This window comes from Salarias fasciatus, chromosome 7, assembly GCF_902148845.1.
Source record: "Salarias fasciatus chromosome 7, fSalaFa1.1, whole genome shotgun sequence".
Classification (NCBI taxonomy): Eukaryota; Metazoa; Chordata; class Actinopteri; order Blenniiformes; family Blenniidae; genus Salarias; species Salarias fasciatus.
This window is the reverse complement of record NC_043751.1, coordinates 22,519,497-22,540,249: the sequence shown is the minus strand read 5'-3', so window position 1 is coordinate 22,540,249 and position 20,753 is coordinate 22,519,497. Positions and strand designations below refer to the sequence as shown.

The 20,753-nt window shown below is 41.7% G+C and overlaps 1 protein-coding gene and 1 pseudogene across 1 annotated transcript; both read right to left on the bottom strand.

The window, feature by feature from the left end:
* Nucleotides 1–2,242: 2,242 nt before the first annotated feature.
* Nucleotides 2,243–14,257, bottom strand: slc38a8a (solute carrier family 38 member 8a). Its single transcript, XM_030096557.1, has 10 exons — nucleotides 14,060–14,257; nucleotides 9,994–10,192; nucleotides 9,208–9,364; nucleotides 8,119–8,223; nucleotides 7,126–7,183; nucleotides 5,415–5,529; nucleotides 5,036–5,183; nucleotides 4,591–4,793; nucleotides 4,460–4,511; nucleotides 2,243–2,383 (listed from the first exon to the last, which is right to left on the bottom strand). The coding sequence occupies exons 1-10, from the start codon at nucleotides 14,255–14,257 to the stop codon at nucleotides 2,281–2,283; spliced, it is 1,338 nt and encodes a 445-aa protein (XP_029952417.1). The 3' UTR covers nucleotides 2,243–2,280.
* On the bottom strand, nucleotides 11,593–11,935 carry LOC115392056 (39S ribosomal protein L53, mitochondrial pseudogene; annotated as a pseudogene).
* Nucleotides 14,258–20,753: the final 6,496 nt, after the last annotated feature.

Sequence of the window (20,753 nt, the reverse complement as noted above, 5' to 3'; positions counted from 1 at the left end):
AACGCCATAGTTAAACTGCTCAAGTGGTAAAATCTACTTAAAAAAAAGAATTTATTGTCTATACCCTCTTTGCCAGGACTTTATCATTTTAACGAATCAGTCAGAAACTGTTCCAAACATGCGAGAGCTCTCCACAGGACACCTGAAACCTTTCAATATAAAAAAACAACTCAATTGTTCTCGCACTCCTGTGCCACATTGAACTGTGTCAAATAAAGGAGCTGCTGCTTTGTCAATAGCAACATAAAGCCATATTTCATGGATTGGTGTTGTAGCCATAGCTCCACGGTGCCAGCTCGGCTGAGTGCAGCCTGCCCGCTCTAATGGAGGCTCCTCCCGTCGCGGACGCGGCGCCCAGCCCGCCCGGGTTGGTCATGTGAGGCAGAGAGCGAGTGAACCGTCAGAAATGCCAATGCTGTTTCCTGTTGATACATTCCTGAATGTCCCTCAGACTGTGTTCTTTTTTCTATCCTCCGACCCCCCTCAGTGCAGCCTGTGCTTCGGTCATACAATGAAAGAGTTATGCAGGTCTGGACTGAACGTTTCCTGGCAAAAAAAAAAAAAGAAGAAAAAAAAAAGATTGAGGCGCATGTGTCGGACAGCGTTTGCGGCGACCGGACCCCCAGGTTTACCTCATGAAGTGTGGTGATCAGGAATTTGCCAAAACGGACCGAGACCAAGGCCATAGCTCTTCCGTTCTATGCCCGTCTTCTTTTCTATCCCTCAACTGAGTGCATGTCAACTGAATGTCCAGTAACTTCTTTGCTGTAGTATTAGGCCATGCTACTCTTCAATGGGTTTTGTGCATTTCTTACCTTCTTTCTTTTTCTAGTATTCCTATGAAGGAGACAGAGACTAAAAATCTATTATATAAAATATATAATATATATTACATATATGACTAGAACAATGGCAAACAAGAATGAACAGTCACTTTTATGGCAATGTTTAATGAAATAATTCTTAATGTATGTTTCAGTAAAACTGCTTTCTCTTCTTGAGTGTAGAGACTTATTGCAGGGATGCAAGTATTATATTTGGTCTTTAAAGAATATCTTGTTGAAATTCTAGATGATGTAGAGTGATGCAATTCAATAAAAGTTTAAAACTGAAAGCTGTGTCTTTGGTATTAAATGCTGCTGGTTATTCAGAGTGACGCTTGTTTCTTTGAACCTTCAGATTTCCTTATTCCTCTAAGGCGAATGTAAAGAGCACACTTTTTACACTTTTATCACTAAAAAAAAAGATAAGTTAATGGATTTTCTTCTATTTTGGCTTCTGTTTGTTTCGGCTTTGCCTCAAGGGAAACTGTTCCACTTTTTTTGACAGATCTATTGCTATTATAAACTTGAAATTAAAAACACTGGGTTACTGGAATAAGGGCTGCCAACGCTATATCGCAAAATTTATTCTAATTTGCGATAAATATACTTGTATATATGGAATAATTTGTGTTTCCATTTAGTTTATATTCATGTTAATGAAAAAGGAATAAGCATGATTAATCACAACTAGCTCAGCAAATGTTTGTGGGATAAATAACATTGATATTAATTTATTGAGCTGTATACATAAATGCTGCAACAATCAATTTGTTTGAAAAAAAAATTCTACTATTCTTTTAACAATTAGGCTGGTTGCTAGAGAGCTGGTTTTTTAGCCACCAGTTTACCAGAAAGTCCACTATGCTGCAGAACCAAGGAAGGGAACCGGTGAGCTATACTATGTTCAAGCAAGAACTTGAACCTTCAACACAAAAAGGTTAAATTTCCAACAATAAAACCCACATACGCCAACAGATTTCATATAAAACATATTTTATTGATGTATTTTAACCTCAAGCTAATACTGACCGTTAACATGACTTTAGCAGAACGCTACACAAAGATATTGTTTTAACATATAAAACATATGAAGTATTTACACACAAACACTTCCAACTGTACAGAAACGTGTTGTCCTGGCTCCCTGACCCACAGAGGGGCTCCGAATGAGTTGGGTGATTTGTGTGAGGTGTTCCAACAGCTCGAGGTTTCCTCTGCAACTTTATAAAAACGAGTGGAAACAGCCCTTCCCCTCCTCCTACACTCAGCTTCAACGCTCTTTATTGTCATTCACACGCTGTATGAGGATGAATGCAGAAAGTACCTGAGGTTTCAGACAGATGTCAGACAAAGCGCTCACACACACACACGGGAAAGTGTGTGTCTTCTGGAGCAGCGGGGGGGCTAAACGTCCGTCAGTGGCTCTGGAACGCGGGAGAGGAGCCCAGATCCTCGGTCAGAACCTCCCGATGAGCTGCATGACGGCGATGGTGGTGCTCTGGCCGAAGATGAAGGCTCCGCTGATGAGGGTCACCACGCCCCAGCCGGTGAGGAAGACTCTGGAGACGACACGAGGAAGATTCTCACTGCATATCGTAGCCTGGTTGTTACAGGAGCAGAGAGTCATATTTGTCCATCACTTTTCATCGCTAATAAAGTAGTAAAAAAAAAGACATGGAAAGAATCAAATTGCTCGCCCTCCACAACTAAAAATTTCACCACTGTGGCATCAAAGTTTTACTTTGATCAAATCTTACCGTAAAGTCCTTTATTATACTTTAAAATAAGTTGGCTTTAACTTTAAAGGGGAATCAATCTGAGGCCGTATAGCGAGGAGGTCTGAACGGCTGACGCCTCATGAAAAACCCACAGAGACCTTGACAGTGACGGACACGTTGGAATCAAAGTCCGCGGGTGGAGAAATGGAGCGATCTGACAGGAGGGGAGATTACTCTCCTCTGACACGCCAATTTTACCACCGTGGAGTTTGGAAGCCAGAAACTATTTAAAAGTTTCTTAAAGACAAAAAAGGTTCTGCCAAGAGTAATGCTTCGTCGTGGTGGTTTTCATATTTGGAGTTGTCTGGAACAAAGTTGACAAAAAGAGATGAAAGTTTCTACTCCGGTCCGACTGGAGCAAATCAAGTTAATCCAAACACGTCCTGAACCCGCTGAGGTGAAATGTATTCTGTGATGTGGCTTCCACAGCAAGGCTGTGTGCTCGACCACATGCAGAACAGGACGCCTGGGAAAAAAAACAATAGAGAGCAGTAAAACTCAATTTATGTAGGATTACGGCGGATTATCCGGCTGAGAACTCAACAACTTGTGGAACATCAAGCAGCGAGGAGTTGCATGAATCCAATAAATGGCGAGAATGTGATTCTTCTCAAGGTCATCGTGTCCTGTAATCAATCAGATTGTTCTGTTTTTCTTTTAAAGAAGGTTCAAACTGTAATTTGCGTGAGGAAAGCAGCGTTGACACTTCCTACTGGTACTCTGGTCTGTTTGCACATCTTCACAAACCAAACAGTTGGTGTTCCAGTTTACCATCTCACTGCATGCACCCAATGGCTGATTATTTGAAATCTACTGAGATCAATTCATCCATCCGTCCGTCGTATCTGCTTAGTGCAGGATTCTTCCTTCCTGGTCCCATCGATCTGCTGTCCTGTATGTTTTTATGCACCAGGATTAACACAGTTTGCAATGAAAAGCTTGTTATCTTAGAACCTTGGCGATGGCTTAATCATTTGATACAGATCCCTCCAGGTCATCGCTGAAGTACCGTTTCTAAAAATCTGTGACCGAGTAAGATGGCTGAAAATCTTCTGTACACACAGATAATTGCAAAAATTTGCGTATGTTTATTTGTGAAAACATCAGAAACTGACATCTTGCTGTCCCTTGATAAATGAAGAGCTTCATCAGTTTTCATATTATTCTGCTGCTTCAACAAAGCAAAGTAATGAAAACAGTAAAAAAAATACACATTTCACTGATTCAACTGTTCTCCGTAACTACCGTAGTAGCCCAACTATAGGACGACTCTGATTATAAGACAACCCCTACTTTTCAAGTATCATTTTGTGAAAATAAAAATATAGACAATAAGGTTTCTCATAAAACAACTTTTATTGTATTCTAGGAAAACTCACAACAGAGATAACATTTCATGTGATTTAAGATCAAGAAATATTACTGCAGTATTAAATAAACTACGGTATATTCTCTTTCTCAAAATCTGAGGTTATGACTCAGTGAAAGTTGGCATCAAAACTTCACCTCTGTTTGCTCACTTGTCTAGCTTTCGAGCCCCTCCGTCCCAGATGGTCACGTTCCTCCACTTTTCATCAGATCCTGCTGTAGACCTTTTTAGCAGCATATAAGCACACACTCACTGTGACGCTCCGTTTGCTTACTGGTCACCGGTACTTTGGCACCCTCTAATGGCGCGGATGTGTAAAGACAATCTAGTCCTCAATTACAATACGACCCCATTTTTGAGAATACAATTTCTGAAATAAAATATCGTCCTATAGTCGGGCCAATACGGTACATTTATTCCTCAAACCTGTGGACCCAAACGTGAGTTTATGTTACATTAACATTTAAATTAAGGTTTTTTTCCCTCACCTGGTCTTACACGATACCGGCTCAGACTGCATGGCAAATATCAGGCAGAGTCCTGTTCAAACACAAACACAAAGCTTCAGCAGGAGGCGAGCGATGTTCGTAGGACTGTGTGGCGGCGGCGGCGGCGCTACCTGGGAAGATGAAGATGAAAAATGCACTTATCCCGCCGATGACACTGATGACTTTGCTGATGTCCGGCACGAACACGGCGATGAGCAGCGTTATGGCTATCCACAGCACCGTCAGCAAGTAGCGGCTGCGGGTTTCGTACTCCGCCGTCACCACGCCGAAGCATCGCCGCCGCCAGCTCAGCAGAGACTCCTGGATCACCGATCTGATGGGCAGAGACCAGAACGGAAATGTGTGGATCCTACTGCACAGCAAAATATTATGTAGTTATGTTAAGTGGATAAATGTGACGGACGTAAAACCACGTCGAGACGACCGAAGGTTTAAAATGTGCTACACAGGTTAAATCCTCTTAATATATGAGCAATGCCATTTCATATAGGTAAGGATCTCATTTCAAAGATGTCTAAAGTGATATTAACGCAGTAAAAGGTCCGTCTGACTGACCTGCCCAGCAGCAGGATGATGGGATAAATGGTGATGATGGAGATTCCGAAGAGCAGCCTGGCGATGAGCATCAGCATGTCGTCGCTGGGGTACGACATTAAAATGTCAGCCTTCACGTCTTTTCCAAATGTCAGGTACCCATAAACGCCTGAAACACAAAACGGAGGGCAGAATCTGGAGCCAAGTGGTAAACTGAACATTCAAAGTGAGACAGCCGACTCTGCACCGAGTCTCTTTCTCCAGAAGACACGACTTGACACAGTTTAGATAAAAGTTAAACCAAACCGCTTTTGGCTTTAATTTCCAGCCCGAGAGCGACGAGGCGAGAGCTTCAGTGCTGACAGGTGTTCTAACATTCAGAGCAGAAAAGTGGTCTGACCTGTGAGGGAATAAATAATGAGGCAGAAGAACATGGAGACCACAGAGATGAAGACCCAGTGAGAGAGCCGCTGGTTCTCCATGCTGCTGTAGATGGCGATCGACGCTTCGTGGCACTGCCAACAAAAACAAGACACTGAGTGAGGATAAGACAAGGAGAGGAGAAAATCCAGCTCCAGGTCAGACAGATTCTTTGGGTTTTTTTGTTTGTTGTTTTTGTGACAGAACAAGCAGGATGCATCAGTTGTGATTTCATTTACTGCAGTGTTGGAACCGAATGAAGGCCGTGAGAAGCACACGTCGGCTGAATTCACCGATTTCTACCTTGGCAACTTGGGAAGCTGCACATCAGACTGTCCTGCTTCAGACTGACAGAATGATCTTTTTCTCTGCACTCTACCCTGCTATTAAATATGAAAAGCTCACTCTGTGGAGCTCCTGTGGAGCACAGTGGGAATCCGCCCGCTGACCTTTAACTACAGTTAAACACACACTCCTCCGAGAGCCCTGAAGACTATCAACACCACAATCCTTCACTAACTATTATCTCAAAACAGGAAAATCCTGAAGCTCCACAATGAGCCAAGTACAAATGAAGGTTCGTGTGCGCGTAGCCGTGTTATTGACACATTAGGTGAGCATAAAGGCAACGTGTGTGAGTCAGTCTCGTAAGGGGGAAGATGCTCTATGACGGGAGTGGCTAAAAATCCAGCAACCAAACCACCAAGTGAAATTTAAAAAAAAAAAAAAAAATTATTTAATGAGATTAGCATACAACACTGAGACTTAGGCTGAGATATCAGTGATGCTGCCATGCGATGTGGTTGCCTCTCTGTGAAAATGCAAACCAGCATCAGTCTCAAAACCACAGTGTCGGGTAGAGTCTGTAAAAACAAGCAGAATGCAACAGCTCTAACAGAAGTATTGACACTTCTCTGTATTTTCCTTTCTTTAACCTGCAGTGTTTAATGTGCAAATAATAAAATCATGCATTATGAATTCAGTTATAGCCATCTTGTTATTTTTGACACCGTTAATGATGGTTTGTTTTTGAAGTGTGACCTTTCAGAGTTGGAAAAAAATACTCAAACTGTCTTCACGTGGAGGAAAGCAACTGAAATCACTTCTTTCAGACTTTCAGAACAAATGCTTAGATTTAGGTATTTGCCAATACGGAGAACCAGAGTCCTCCAGTGTTTAAGGAAATAAGAATGCTTGACATCATTTGGTGGGAATTTAGTCAGGAGGTGTCAAACAATTGAATTCAGGACACACACACAAGCTTGTTTCCTCTCGAGAGAGCCAACATAAACAAATACTATAATCTCAACATAAAGCCAATTTTAATGATACCTTCTGGTGAAATGTTCAAAAAAAAACTTGCCCTTCAGAAACTTTTACACCATTTATCTGAAATATCTCATATAAAGGTTTCTGAGGATCTACAGGTGGGAAACAGTCATTTACACGCAGGCTTTAAGGTCACATTTCCCCGACAGTATGCTCCATTACCTGCTTGAAAATGACTTTTACATGTAGACACACACATGCTGTCATCAGTGAGCGAGTTTTATCCCCGGTGAAGCATGCAGACATACATGCATGCATAATTCTTCCCCCACAGACAGCCTGCAGCACCGTGACGCTGCAAACACATGTTAACCAGGTCTCCGGCGCTCGTACACAAACTCGTCTGGATGTCTGGCACTCACTTGGAAGCCGAAGCAGATGGTGGGGATGACGCTGAACATGGAGACCCAGGAGCTGACCCTGCACACAGGACGGGAGGAGACGCGGCAGTCATTCTCCGGCGTTCGCAAAATGCCAAAGCAAGAAAATAGGAGCTATTATGAGGACGCGATTGATAATGTCGTGGCATTTACTGTCACTTGACTATAGAGTTCACCTGTCAATCACAAACGCATGGCTGACAGGAGCAGCCGGGGTCAGAACGCCTGGAAGCGAGTTCAGGAAGAGGATGAAGTCTGTCCCACAAACCAGGATTCCCCACGGATTTACGGGAAAGACTAGATTTAATGGGATGACCTTCGTAACGCGTCAACTCTACAAACCTTTACATGACCATCTGTTTAATACTGATCAGATTTTGGACCCTCTAAGGTGTGCTCCAATATCTGGCACCTTGTTTGCACTGGTCCATGTAGTTCTGTGTAGTTAAACTGCTAAATTAGACAACATTACGGAAAATAAAGTAGATATCCTCCTCTCATGGCTCACATGTCCATCGGTGGGTCTTTCAATATAACCCGGACAGTTTTTAGGGATATCCTGACCTGGTGGTTTTCTTTTTCACTGAAATCCTTAGATTTGTAAATTTTTCTACTTCTGAGACATCAGCTTTGTGGTAGAAATATTCACTTGCTGTGCAACATCTTTAACTCATTCAGCAGGCGCTATGAGCGTGTGGTCATAATGTTCTGGTTGATCAGCGTGAATTGACCTGCACCACTACGAAGGCGACGGAGAAGTTTAAACACTTCAGCTGGAGGAGTGAAAACAAGCAGGTTAATCACAACTTTGATAAATACACTTCTCTCTCAAGAGTCACTTTATCTGAGGACCAATTCAGACCTCAGCAGCGAACGTGAGCAGTGGAGCGAACGGACGGTTTGGAGCAGCGAAGCCAATCATTTACCCCCCTCTCACACACACACACACACACACACACACCGAGGTGAACGTACCCGCTGGCGTAGAGAGGGGTGTTGTGAACCAGAACAGAAGGCATGGTGTGGTATTTGATGATGATGGCGGCCGTCAGGTAGGTCGCCGCCAGAGTGCCCAGAACGCTGTGAGGGGACGGAGAGGACGCTTCAGACCGGCATCGTGAAACCGACCAGACGGGAGACGAAACCGACCACGGGACTTCACGCCTCTCAACTCGGTAACGCAACATCAACACACAGATGGTCCAACAACATCACAACAACTTCTCATTTTTATTTTATTTTTTTGTGAATTATTCTGTTGTTGTTTCATGTAGTTTCTTCAGTTTGTTTTCTCTAACATGTTTATTTTTCCAGTCTTTCAGTCTGTTTGGATCAAACTATCAATGATTCATGAATTTGAGCTCTTTGCCTGGAGTGATTACTCAGATCTCCATTTCATTCAGTATCATGACGATTTTTGGGGGGGGGGGGGGGGGGGGTATATATTAAATTCCATGACTCTGAAGAGGGAGCAGTTTGTCTTATTTTCTGTGTCATTTCTACGAACTCCTGTTAACGACTGTCAGGCTCTCCTTTTGTACTCACCGTCTTCTTACAATAAGTTCCAAGATGCTGCTGTTATTAGAAGATTTATTTGATATCAGTTGCCTTTTTTCCCAGTTGCCATTAGATTGAAATTAGTCTTATAACTCTTGTGGCATGCCGACTGACTTGACTTTGGAGCCACTTTTCTTGAGGTGATGATGGCCGTTTTTCTGCTTTTTCAAGTACAGGTTGCCGTTATCTTGACCTTCAGGATACTTTAGTTTCAAATTATCTTTTAATTTTTGTGCCAACACTGTTGCCAGTGCCAGAAACACTGTCGTGTAAATGAGGCCTAAAATTCATTCTACTAGCACCACCAACTCTGCAACAAACCAACAAAACTTCCTGGGTGTAAAACTAAATTAAATGTATTCTTCAAGAGGCCTCTGAAACTGAATAAAAGTTACATCCACTTTCTACACAGTTTCTTCTCGTTCCTGTGCATGCTGCGGCAGGGAAACTAGCATTTTATAAATCACAACCATCACTTAAATACAAACTAAAAAAGCAGCAGCTGACCTGATGTATTTCTGAATGCTGATTTCTTTGGATATGGACAGCGGCAGGATGAAGACCACGCAGAGCAGCAGCAGGGCGAAGCGCTGGTCCGTGTAGAAGTGATACGGCATCTCCGACTTGGGCAGATCGGTCACCAGCTCATAGAGAGAGTCGCACACTGACACACATACACACTCAATGAATATTTTAATACAGGAGGAAACATGAAATCATCTGCTGCGACATCCAAAATCTACAAATTGATGGAGTACTGAGGGTTAGGGTCAACCCTTTCTTTTCATTTTTGCCCATTCGAATTAAAATTTTGACGTTTCTAATAGATTAGGAGTGCACAGTGACAAACGTGAACACCATTCACAAATGTCCACTTGCAAAAACAATAGTACGGATGGGTGACACATCTTTAAAACCCAAGCCTCAACCAAAACTTAAAAAAAAAATGCATTTTCTCAACAAAAAGTGCCACTTTTGGACCCTTTTTCAAAAAGTTGTGTTTTCAGTGACTTTGAGCACTGTCTTCATTTAAACAAACCTGCAAAATGAAATGGAAGTTGAAAACGTCTCATAAATGGGGTTTAAATTCAATAAATTACAGATATACTTTTTTTTTTTCCAAATAATTAACAAACAAATGGACCATACAGAAGTACAGCTCAGTGGATTACAGATCTATTTTAATAACAATATGTCTGAAAATTACAAAGACTGCTAAAAGATTTAAAAGCTACAAAAAAATGCCTTCAAAGAAAAAAAAAAATGCAAAGAAGAACCAAGTCTCAAACTCACACTTTTCCAGCTGGTCATCCACGATTACCAGGAAGGCCACGGAGATCATGAAGAGGTTGAAGACGAAGCAGATCTCGCAGAGCTGGCCGATGGCCGGGCCGCACACCTCCTTCACCACCGCCTGGTACGTGCACTGTCCGCTGATGGAGGACGAGTAGCCCAGGATGATCAGACCGCTGATCAGGAACACCAGAGAGATCTGAGTGTGCCAAGAAAACAAGCATTCAGCTCAGAAGAGGCGATGTGACCGAGAACAATCACAGTGCCCAAACTATCCTGAACCAAATGATGGCATGATAAAGTATGAAAACAGATTATTTTCATATTTGATGCACACAATTTCTCAAGCAAAGGGAAAGTGCAAAACACAACCCGGGACTGGAATCAGCTCTAATCCCACACGAGACAAGAAAAGAGACAGAAACGGACTCCCAGCACGAGCAGGGCTGTTACTCAAAGGTGAACATGACTTTAATCAAACATGGAATGTAACTTGCAGCATTCATCAAACTTTACACTTTTACAACATCTGAAAATTTTAAAAACCCTCCAACAGTTTTTCAGAGCACAGATGGTGGTATTAAAAGTTAAAACAGATACACAGCCACTCACATACACTTCAGCTTCCAAGTGTTTTCCACAGTATTTTTTTTCTGTTCACAGCTGCTGAGGCTTAAGTCACAACTACACGCACGAGAAACTCTGCCTTAAAAATCTGTTTAGTAAAACAATTAAAAACATTATTCTCAATTTAAAAAGTCAGTTCTTTTGGTATTTGCTATTATCAGTCCATGACATGTAATAATGTTCTAAAGCGAGGTCAAAAGGTTAAGTCTTTATTTTGCTTTAAAAAGCATGAACACTAGGTGGCGCCCTCCAGTAAACTCTTCCTAAGGAGGGAGCTGCAGGGCTGAGACAATGGCTCATATATTTTGAACCACTTCCAGAAGAGCAGAGTGCTCTCAAAGACCCACGGTAAAGTAAAATCCGACACATTTAGGGGGCAACTAGAGCAGGACAACAAAATAAGGCATCCTTAAAATCTGTTCTGGAATTAATGCAGCCAATGTAGAGTTTAAAATGCTGAAGCGGGTCCAATAAGCTGGCACGAAGCTGCATTCTGCCGACGCTGCAACTGTGAAAGGCGTCTCAGGACAGAAGAAACAAAAGTACTGGAATTAAAAAACAAAAAATAAAAACATGACTCAACATGACAAGTCCCTTCTCTGTTAAAAAAAAATAAAATTAAATAAATAAATAAAATGTGACACAAAACTGAACTCAAGGTTCAAATTTCTAACCAAGATTTATTTCCTTTAAGTAAATTTTTATAGTTATTCAAAAACATTGATCAGAGTTTGATATGTCTTTTTCTAACTCCGATCCAACAACACAATCAGTGTTTCATTTGGCTTGAGCTGCAGAAAGTTATTTGCAATCAAAGTTGTTTTTTTTAATTGTTTTTTTTTTTAATATTACAGATATTTAATGCCTGGAGATCTATAATTACAACATAAAGAGATTAAAATTAGATTTTTTTTTTTTAATTAAGTGGTTTTATTGCAAATGTTTAACAGTATACACAAATAAAGACAAATGAATTCAATGCAGAAATGTTAGGGAGGGTCATTTTTTGGCAGCAGGTTTTCCCTGAGGGTCTTCAGCGGCGCAGCGGGACTGAAACACACTCAGCATCTCTTTGCTGCTCAGGTGTGTCCCCCTTCATCAGCAGCTTGTCTCCGTCCACAAAATTAACTTCTACTACAGGCTCAGACTTGTCGTGTTTCACCTCGCAGTTCATGTTGGTGGCTCGGGCCTTCTCCCAGCCCACCAGGGCCAAAAACTCTCGTGTGGAGCGGACATTGGACTCGAAAGGACAGAACTGCACCGTGATTTTCTTCACCGCCTTCAGCATCACGGACGATTTCCTGGAGGCTGCCATATTAAAATTTAAAATTTGATTTAAATTGAGTCTAACAGACATTTCGTCATTGAGATTTACGATCTAAAAACATACTTACTTGACAATAATCTTCCATTTAGGAAGACAGGCTGTGCCAAGTACCGGGATTTATCAATAAAAAAAAATATCAACAAAATGCATATTGCATTGATAAATTATGCTCATGGACAATCATAAATTCAAAATTAAATCTGAAACAATTAACTGGAAAAAATGTGCACAATTATTTAAATATCTAAATAAAAGATTGACAAAAAAAAAAACATGTCTGAATATATTTCGAATGCTAATCCCCACCTGTATTTCAACGGCTAAGCCTCAAACTAATGTTTTCTTTGGCTAAGCTGGTTTTACTTTTTGTTTGCAGAAGTTTGGAAAACCTCAATGGTTCATTTGTTTGAGGTCAACTATTGGACACTTTTTGTGTCGCCTCTTATTTAAAGCAGCTCTGACGGATAACTTGGCTGACACTAATACAATCACTGAATGCCTGGATGGATGTGTGTCATTTGGTGGCTGCAAAACATGAGAAGCACTTTTAATGAAAAGAAGGAACCCGATCGAAGTGAAAAATGACCCCAAAGAAAACTAATAAAAGGGGAGAAGAAAACCAATTTAATGTCCACCCTGTGGATGAATAAAACCATTAAGTAGATAAAAAAAAAGAGAGAAAACACAAGTAGCTTTGGGAAAATAAAACAATTTGTTTATGCAAATAATAGAAAATTGAACAAATTCAAGATGACTGCTAATCTCGGTCTCCATGCAAGATCTCACCGCGTGAGACATCAGTGATCAGGAGGAAGGTGAGGGATCAGCTCTCAACTACACAGGAGGACCTGGTCAATGATCTGAAGAGATCTGGAACCACAGTCTCAAAGATGACCAGTGATAACACGCCACACAATCCTCCTCCTGCACTGGTCCAGGACCGTCTGGTCCAGGAGGCATAAGAGAAGTTGGGATAATCTACATACCCGACAGTATTTGTCTGAATAACAGCAAAAAATCCAGAATGTGTGCTGCGTGTGGATAAAATTTTAATGCATGTGGTAAAAACTTTGGATGGTGACACAACTCTGCCACCTAGTGTACAACAGAGAAATGACTTGAAACCAACACATTGCCCCTTTAAAAAAGAAAAAAAAAATCAGGAAGAAACATCCTATCTTTGAATTTTAATAAGAAAGGGTGATTTCACTCCAGTACAACTTCATTACAAATAATTAAACCTGAAACTTTCATGTTTAATCCTGCATGTTTTAAGAAGCCCTGCAGCAGTTCTAGAATTTGTGCAAAAATATTCAGCTTTTGATTAAATGAATAAAACATTTTCGATCTTATACAACAAGTCTAAGGACTGGTTATAGTTTTAGGGTTAGATCCTTTTTTTTGTAGGATTCATGAGAACTTAAGAGAATGAATGAATTGGATATTTAACTTTGAGGGTTAAAGTGAGAGATTTATATAAGAATGTCTACATTTTCTTAAAAGTTTAGACTAAACAGGTTGAACGTAACTTGATGAGAGTGAAGAGGCACTTCTAAAGCATCATTCTGCCTAAACTGGACAAGGAGACAAATGATTCTGCATAACAATAAAAGATTTTGCAGAGAGAGAAGTGTAATGGATCCTGTGTGATGCTGGGTGATTTATTCTAAATGACAAAGCCTGTGGAGAGTGCAGACAGCAGCAGCAAGATCACAAAGCACTGATTTATGCTCTTTCTGCAAGTCCTGGGCATGAGTTTGATACTTGCCACAAAAAAAAAAAAAGCCAAGATTTGAAGAGAAGGCAGCAGGATTGTCTCATACAAGTCAAAAATATGAGTCTGAAAAAAAAAACATTTTGTGCAGAAAATACTTGTGATGATAAAAAGAGGTGAAAAATCTGCACAGAGGTGTAAAGATGTGTGTGTGAATATCCAGGCAGATCATGATCAACTTAATTGATCCCACAGGATTCAAATTCACAAGTCTGGTTTCAATTAAACTGCTTTAACAAAACATAAATAAAAACTTAATTGAAGTTGGGTTGCACGTGCAAGAAATGACTTTTCTTAAATACATTATGAAATGCATGAGTAGAAACGAAGCGACCCACCAGCTCCACGGTGACGGCGCTGCGGACGCCGCCGGCTCTCTCGAAGGCCCAGGGGAAGTTGAGGAGCCCGGCCCCCAGCGCGGACTTCAGCATGATGAAGATGGCCCCCAGGGAGCCGAGCCGGGGCCCCGCGTCCAGCGACGGCTTGGCCGAGGCTGAGGCCAGCAGGCTGATGCTCTCTCTGGCCAACTCCTCCATGAGTCTACCGGCGGGAGTCTCACAGGCGCGAACACACACACATACACAAACACACACTCCCTCCGCGGCTCCACCGGGGCTCAGCAGCACGACGGGGAGCCGCCCACCAGGCAAGGTGAGCCAGGGAGGGGGAGGAGCCTAGAGGAGGGGCGGGGCATGAGGGCGGGGCCTGAGCTGGGCTGCGTTCAAGGGCTGCTCAGGAAAACACACCGTCGAGGGACGAGGGGCGTCAAACACATTTTCGTACAGGGGCCACATACACCCCAATTTCATTTTTGGTGAGCCGAACCCATCAAGCAGTTCTAAAGCAACCTTTAGAACTAAAAATTTTTTGATTTTATTTTTTGAGGTGCAGTCTTTCTGTGTTCTGGCAGAGTATAGTATACCTGTGGAGCTCCTGAGGGGTATGTCAAGAATAAAAAAGAAAATAGACACCAAATTTCTCATGTGCTTGGGACTGAGGATGGCACAGGTTTCACCTTCCAACGGAATCTGTTTCTTGGGGGAACAATAGATCAGAATCAAATAGGGCTCGAAAGGCTATGTCACACCGCAGTGCATTCTGGGCCACCGCAGCCATTTAAGCGGCTTGCAGAGGGTGTTTACGTCTGGAGCTTCTGTCTGCCGTGCCAAGAGAGATGCTACATTGCAAAATTTAAAGAAAATGGCTCAGAATAGGGAAAAGGTGGATCCTGATTTGTTAGACTGGCAGAATAGATCCATATGAACTCCTTCATCGGACCACAGATTTAAATGACGTGCCTTCACTGTCCTAAGCTAAGCTCGTCCTGTATCTAGTTAACAATGTTGGTCTACTACTGCCAAGGAATTTAGGAGTGCAAAATCTTTAAAGGCTTCCTTTATTACTTCTTTTGCAGTTTCATCTGCAGATATTTTGCAGAGAAGTCATATTGTTAATGGTATCTGTATGCACGGTTGGTCGTTGGCAATTCATTTGCACTGTCACTGAAAGAGTTGCACATTATTGCTCGCTGCAACACTATTCTAATAAGCAGAAGAGAAGACGTTTTCAGACTTAATTAGTGTGTGAGAAAATGTATATGTAGCGACTGAACTATCATTGAATGTTAAGAATAAATGATAGAAAATCAGCAGAAGAAGATTTAAGGTCATGACCTTTTTTTAATGAAAAAAAAACTGAAATTGAAATTGAGTACAGCAAACAGCTTCGTGGTGGTCCGCCAATCCCACGATGCACTGCGGTGTGACGTCAGTCTTTTGAGCTCTATACTCAACTTTCTGCATTGGTTAGATTTCAGTTAAACCTCCTTGAAAGCTTTGGGTAAAATTCACATTTTTCAAAAATGAACTGACCTTGGCTTCCATGCTTACCAGGTGATGTGATCAGCTCTGTTGTCTGCTATCTATCTCATCTTGTCTTTTCTATGATTATCTTTGATCACTGAATTGAATTATGCTGCATGAAATGAGCTTTAGTTTTGTTATTGGATTTTTTTGCTAGTTTGTGTGAAATTTTCTCAAAAAGACATGAAGGAAATATCTAGATAAAAATAACTTCTGGTAATCGAGTGTGTAAGGAATGACTGGATGCTATTTTGAAAAATAATGTGTCATCGATCTTTTTATTAAACAAAATACTACTCAAAATCATAGATTTCATTATTGCCCTACATACCTTATTCATATTAAATATCCTTGTCCTTGTAGGTGTCCGACTTGAAATGTTCTGTCACCTTCACAGAGTGAATGTGATCTGTTGCTCTAAAAGTCAACATGTGTTTCAGTCTTGAGAGGTTTCAGAGTAACATGGGCTCAGCTGAGTGTGGCGACCCATTCAGGCTTTGCTTAAGTAATTATGTAGAATAACAGTCAAGGTTGGCACCTCAGTTCATTATCCTGAATCTAGACACTCAAACTAAAGAGAACTGGGGTGTGTGTGTGTGTGTGTGGGGGGGGGGTTCTGGCTGTCAAGAGCAGTGATGTCAGTGAGTGAGGGAGAGGTATGATAAGGATGCTGAAGGAGGGGTTCGGGGTCTTGGAGGGGATGGGGCGTCTTGTGTCCCGACTGGTGAAGCCATCACATGCAGCCGAGTCCACCAGGAGGAGGACAGGGGGCTGCCAGCTGGAAATGGGAACTGAGACACGTGCTTTTAATGTTTTAAAACATCCTAAAACTGGCTATTTTACCTTCACTTGCCTCCCCTCTCCAAAAGCTGATCCTTAGTCACGGTTCTGCATCTCAGATTTCCTTGGATGGAGAATCGATCACACAAGAAATACTGTCGATATTCTATTCTCTGTTCTATATTTTCTACCCACAGTCTGCAAGATTCCACTTTATTTATGGTAATGATGACTTTTTAGGTCAGACTAAAGTTCACCATGGAGTTCCACAGGGCTCTGTGTCACAACCCATATTTGTCACATTATATATGCTTTCTGTGTAGGGAATATCTTGAGGAAACACTAATAACTTCCATTGTCATGCAGATGATACACAAATCTATCTATGAAACCAACTTGTCAAACTTGAAGCTTGTCTCAAAGTCATAAAAGTCTTATTGAGTGTGGTTACATGGCTGTTTTTAATTTCAAATTGCCTTATTCTGAATGAAAGATAAACATGTAGACAGTGTTTCACTACGATCGTACATTCAGCGTTGAGAAGAACCAAGGGCCCTGGAAGTGATTCTGTCAATATAATCAATATTTGATATGTAATTATGGTAATAAAAAAATCAAGAAAAAGACAGGTCCAATCAACCACAAGGAAGTTTGGCATCTATGGATTTATTTTTTCTATTGATTGAAACCAAAATGCTGAATGACTTTCCTGCAATTAAAAAAAAAAAAAGATGCATCCGCAGGTAAAACCGTCTTTCAAAAGGCAGAATAAAAACCAGACAGACTGAAGCGGGAAGTAATTTGTGCATTTGCGTGGATGACATTTGAGTTTACGGTTCAGAAGGAGAGCACGAAGAGAAAAAGCAAATAGTTCTCACAGACGCTCTGGATGCCAGCGAGCCCTCTGACGGGACGGAGTGCGGAGATAATGAGCCAGAAGAGCTGCGTTAATGGGGGGGTCTTTTCACTGCTTAGGTGTCGCAGCGCTGAACGCTCGACAGATGCTCAACTGCCGTGAAAACAAGCCGAGCACATGAGAAAATTAAGAAAAAGCAACAGATTTGATTTGGAGTAGCGGGAGCGCACTGAGCTTCACTTTGCAACAAACAGCTTTAATAATAGTCTCTGAGGTTGTTACTTGAAGAGACTTCAGATATTCAAAGGAGAGGAGATATGATATATTCAGAATATTTTTTTTAAGTCCAGAGCAGCTTCATACACTATTAATAACCTCCCTCTTAACCTTTGAGTGGCTCTTCAGCAGCTTTTCAGCAGCTTCTCAGTGTTTACATGAGAATGATCAACTTGCTGTTGCTGTTTGGCTTCAGGAAAGTTTCAAGTTCAACTTCTTGAAGGTGATCACTGCTCGCCCGGGAATATTGAAAACGCTGCAGTTCGCCAGCCAGACCACTAGTTGATGGTGGGTTTTTTTCTTGCTAATACAACTAAATATCCCTCATCCTGAGTCAAAGATGCATTTACAGTTTTCAAAGTTCGAAGACATTGGACTCTCGTATTGTGAACTCGAGGACAGACTGTAGAGGTGAGCAGAGCGGACAGGAGGGGGAAGCTGGAGTGTTGACGTGAGCTCAGAGGACGGACGGGGGAGCGGTACAGTCTGGTAACGTACCACGCGGGGGGTCCGGAGTTCAGCCCCGAGCCGCCACGGTGTCTCTTTCAACTGCCCCTCCAGGAAGTGAGCGGGGCAACCTGATTGGCTCGACAGGAAGTCCCGGCATCTGGGAACCGCGGAGGGAGAGAGGGCATGTGACCTCCACTCAACACCAGCTTTCCCAAATCTTGTTAGCGCAGATAGCTGGCTCCGAGGTCATTTCCCAGTTTCCCAAGGTTCGGAGGGAGATTAGCTCCGCGGCGCGGCCGTCATCCCAGAGGACTGGTGACAGATTCACAGGCTGATCTGGATTATTAGGCCCCGATAAAGAGCCAAAGCTCAGACCCCCGAGCACACCGGCGCACATCACCTCTGATGAAATCAAGCTGCATCACTGAATTCGGCCCGCAGCCAACACTAAACCCATGAGCGGGATGGAATTAGTCCGTTCAATGTGGAATTACTCTTCAGAAAGGAATGCAATTAATTCTTCTCCCCAGCCGGCCCGGGACAAAACGCATTTTAGTAACCTGCAGAACGAGACGAAATGACCTCCAGTCTCTCTCTCTGAACGGTTCTTGCATCAAAATGTTTTGTCAGGTTTTTACCGACACCTTCTGCATGGAGATGAAAACAATTTAACACCTAATTCTCAAACAATTTCTGGCCTCAAATATTTAAATAGTAGAATAATATCCAAACATATGTCCAGATTAGATACGGATTCATCCAGTTGACAGTTGCATTGATCCCGGATGAACGTGGGTGGAGGCAGGTTGCATTTTGAACACGTTCCTCACAGGTCAAGCACACACTCACATTCACAACTGCAGACAAAATACTGTACATCTCCCATTAGCCTCAATGTCTTTAGACTGTGGGAGGAATCTGGAGAAAACCCACGCGTACACAAATCCAGGTCTGCATATCGATTCCCTGCACTGCTTCAGGTGTTTTTGTTGTTTTGTTTTGGTTTTTGAGTGTGGCTGCTACACATTCAAGGTTTCATTAGAAGTTTTTGAGGAGTTATTGAACAAGCACAGTGAAAACATGTTATTGCCAGAAATTTAGAGGGGAAAATCCTGGATGTTCAGTTTGTGCAAACAAAAACAAAAAGAAACTTCTGCTGCTTGTTTTTATGGATCAATGAAAATGTATGAAGAGTTTCTGAAGCAGACGTCCTGCTGTTACTCGCTTAACGCTGTGATGATGATACTCATGTCAAACAACATCAAGCGGCTAAAAACTTGTGATCAATTCCACCATACTGGTTTGTAACACGGTTAACCCTCCATTACGAGTTTTACTTTTCATTTAATCATTCTGCTCATATTGTGAAGCTAATTTCAAAACAATAAGCAGCCAGAAAAACTTGATTTTTTCATTAAAGACAATTAAAAAAAAAAAAAAAAAAAGCATCCCGATGTGCAGTCATGGACACACACGAAGGCGAGGTTCTGAGGTTTTCAGGACGGGAAAGCAAACCAATCTTCCGAGCACTCATAAATAACTGGAAGGGAATTGGTTAAAGGCCCTCCTGTGCAGGCGAAGACAGTGTGGCTGAATATTTGTGGGAAGGAAAAAAAAATTGTTTCGAAGCTTTTGTGGTTCTGCAGCTCTGCACAGATAAACTGCCTGGAGCGGTCTGAGCGGAGGCCACAGGCCTGGAAATGGAAAGAAGTGAGGGTGAGATTATGAGACCACTGCAGCCAGCTGAGAACTTCTGGACATTTGGCAATAACCGCCTCACTGATGTGTAGAATTATGGATAAAAGAAAATGTTTTTTCAGTCTCTGAAATAGATCCTATTTTTAGGAATCTTCTGAAAATAAGAGGAATAGAGCATCCTCTTTGAATAGCATTATTATATGAATATTAATTTGGTTGATATTAGAGAAAATAAAATGTATACTGTATATTGTTCTTAATTTTATCATAATATCCACGTGCACAATATACAAAAGACTAGCATTCATGTTCTGCAAATTCAATGTAAAAAAGAGTTCAATCTGAAAGAAAATTATAGGAGAAATGACGAAAGCAAGACAGTCAACCAAACACTAGCTTTATGAAACACTGCCTGTTTGTCACACGATTGCAATAATCGACAATATTATTGCCAGTTCAATATTGTGCAGCCCATAACGGAATTATATGTTCACATCATCAATATGTTTTGTTTCATGTGATTTGTGGCAGTTTTACATAGTTTTTTGAACTCTTTAAACCATTCAACTCGAGTCTGAAATGTGACCATGTTTTCTCTGGTTTCTGGCAGTTCTACTCCAAGTTCCTCCCTGGTGACTGAGCTCCTCACCCAGCCCAGCCCAGCCAACTTTTTTCAACTTCGGGAGTCCTGCAGTGATTAACAAATCATCTTATCTCATTATCAACCAACATTTGCTGGCAAGATTATGTTTTGTTTGAGACGAAGAGGAGTTAGTCTGAGCTTAGCTTCGCGGGCTGATGTCTTTGAACTCACTCCTATATCATTTGAAAATCATTTCAGTCACTGCTTTATAAAGATCAGAATCACGCACGACCGGCTGGCGTAAGAAAATAAAAATCAAATGAGCACATTGGCTTTGATTATGCTTTTTAATCGATGAGATATATCTGAACAAGTCTGTCGATGCTACTTTGTTGAGCTCATGACGGATGATATCAACAGGACGTCTGGCCAGAGTTCAATCATCATATAAAATATAAAAACAATGAAAAGACAGTCAGTCTTTTTCCAACGGGTATGGGCAGGACTTCAAAAACCTGGAACGTGTG

Excerpts from the sequence above, each read along its gene's own strand:
- slc38a8a (XM_030096557.1), bottom strand. The coding sequence starts at position 14,257 with ATGGAGGAGTTGGCCAGAGAGAGCATCAGCCTGCTGGCCTCAGCCTCG. Across the intron at positions 9,365-9,993 it reads GGATGACCAGCTGGAAAAGT|TGTGCGACTCTCTCTATGAG; the intron begins GTGAGTTTGAGA and ends TATGTGTGTCAG. Across the intron at positions 5,530-7,125 it reads CCATCTGCTTCGGCTTCCAA|TGCCACGAAGCGTCGATCGC; the intron begins GTGAGTGCCAGA and ends TTTTGTTGGCAG.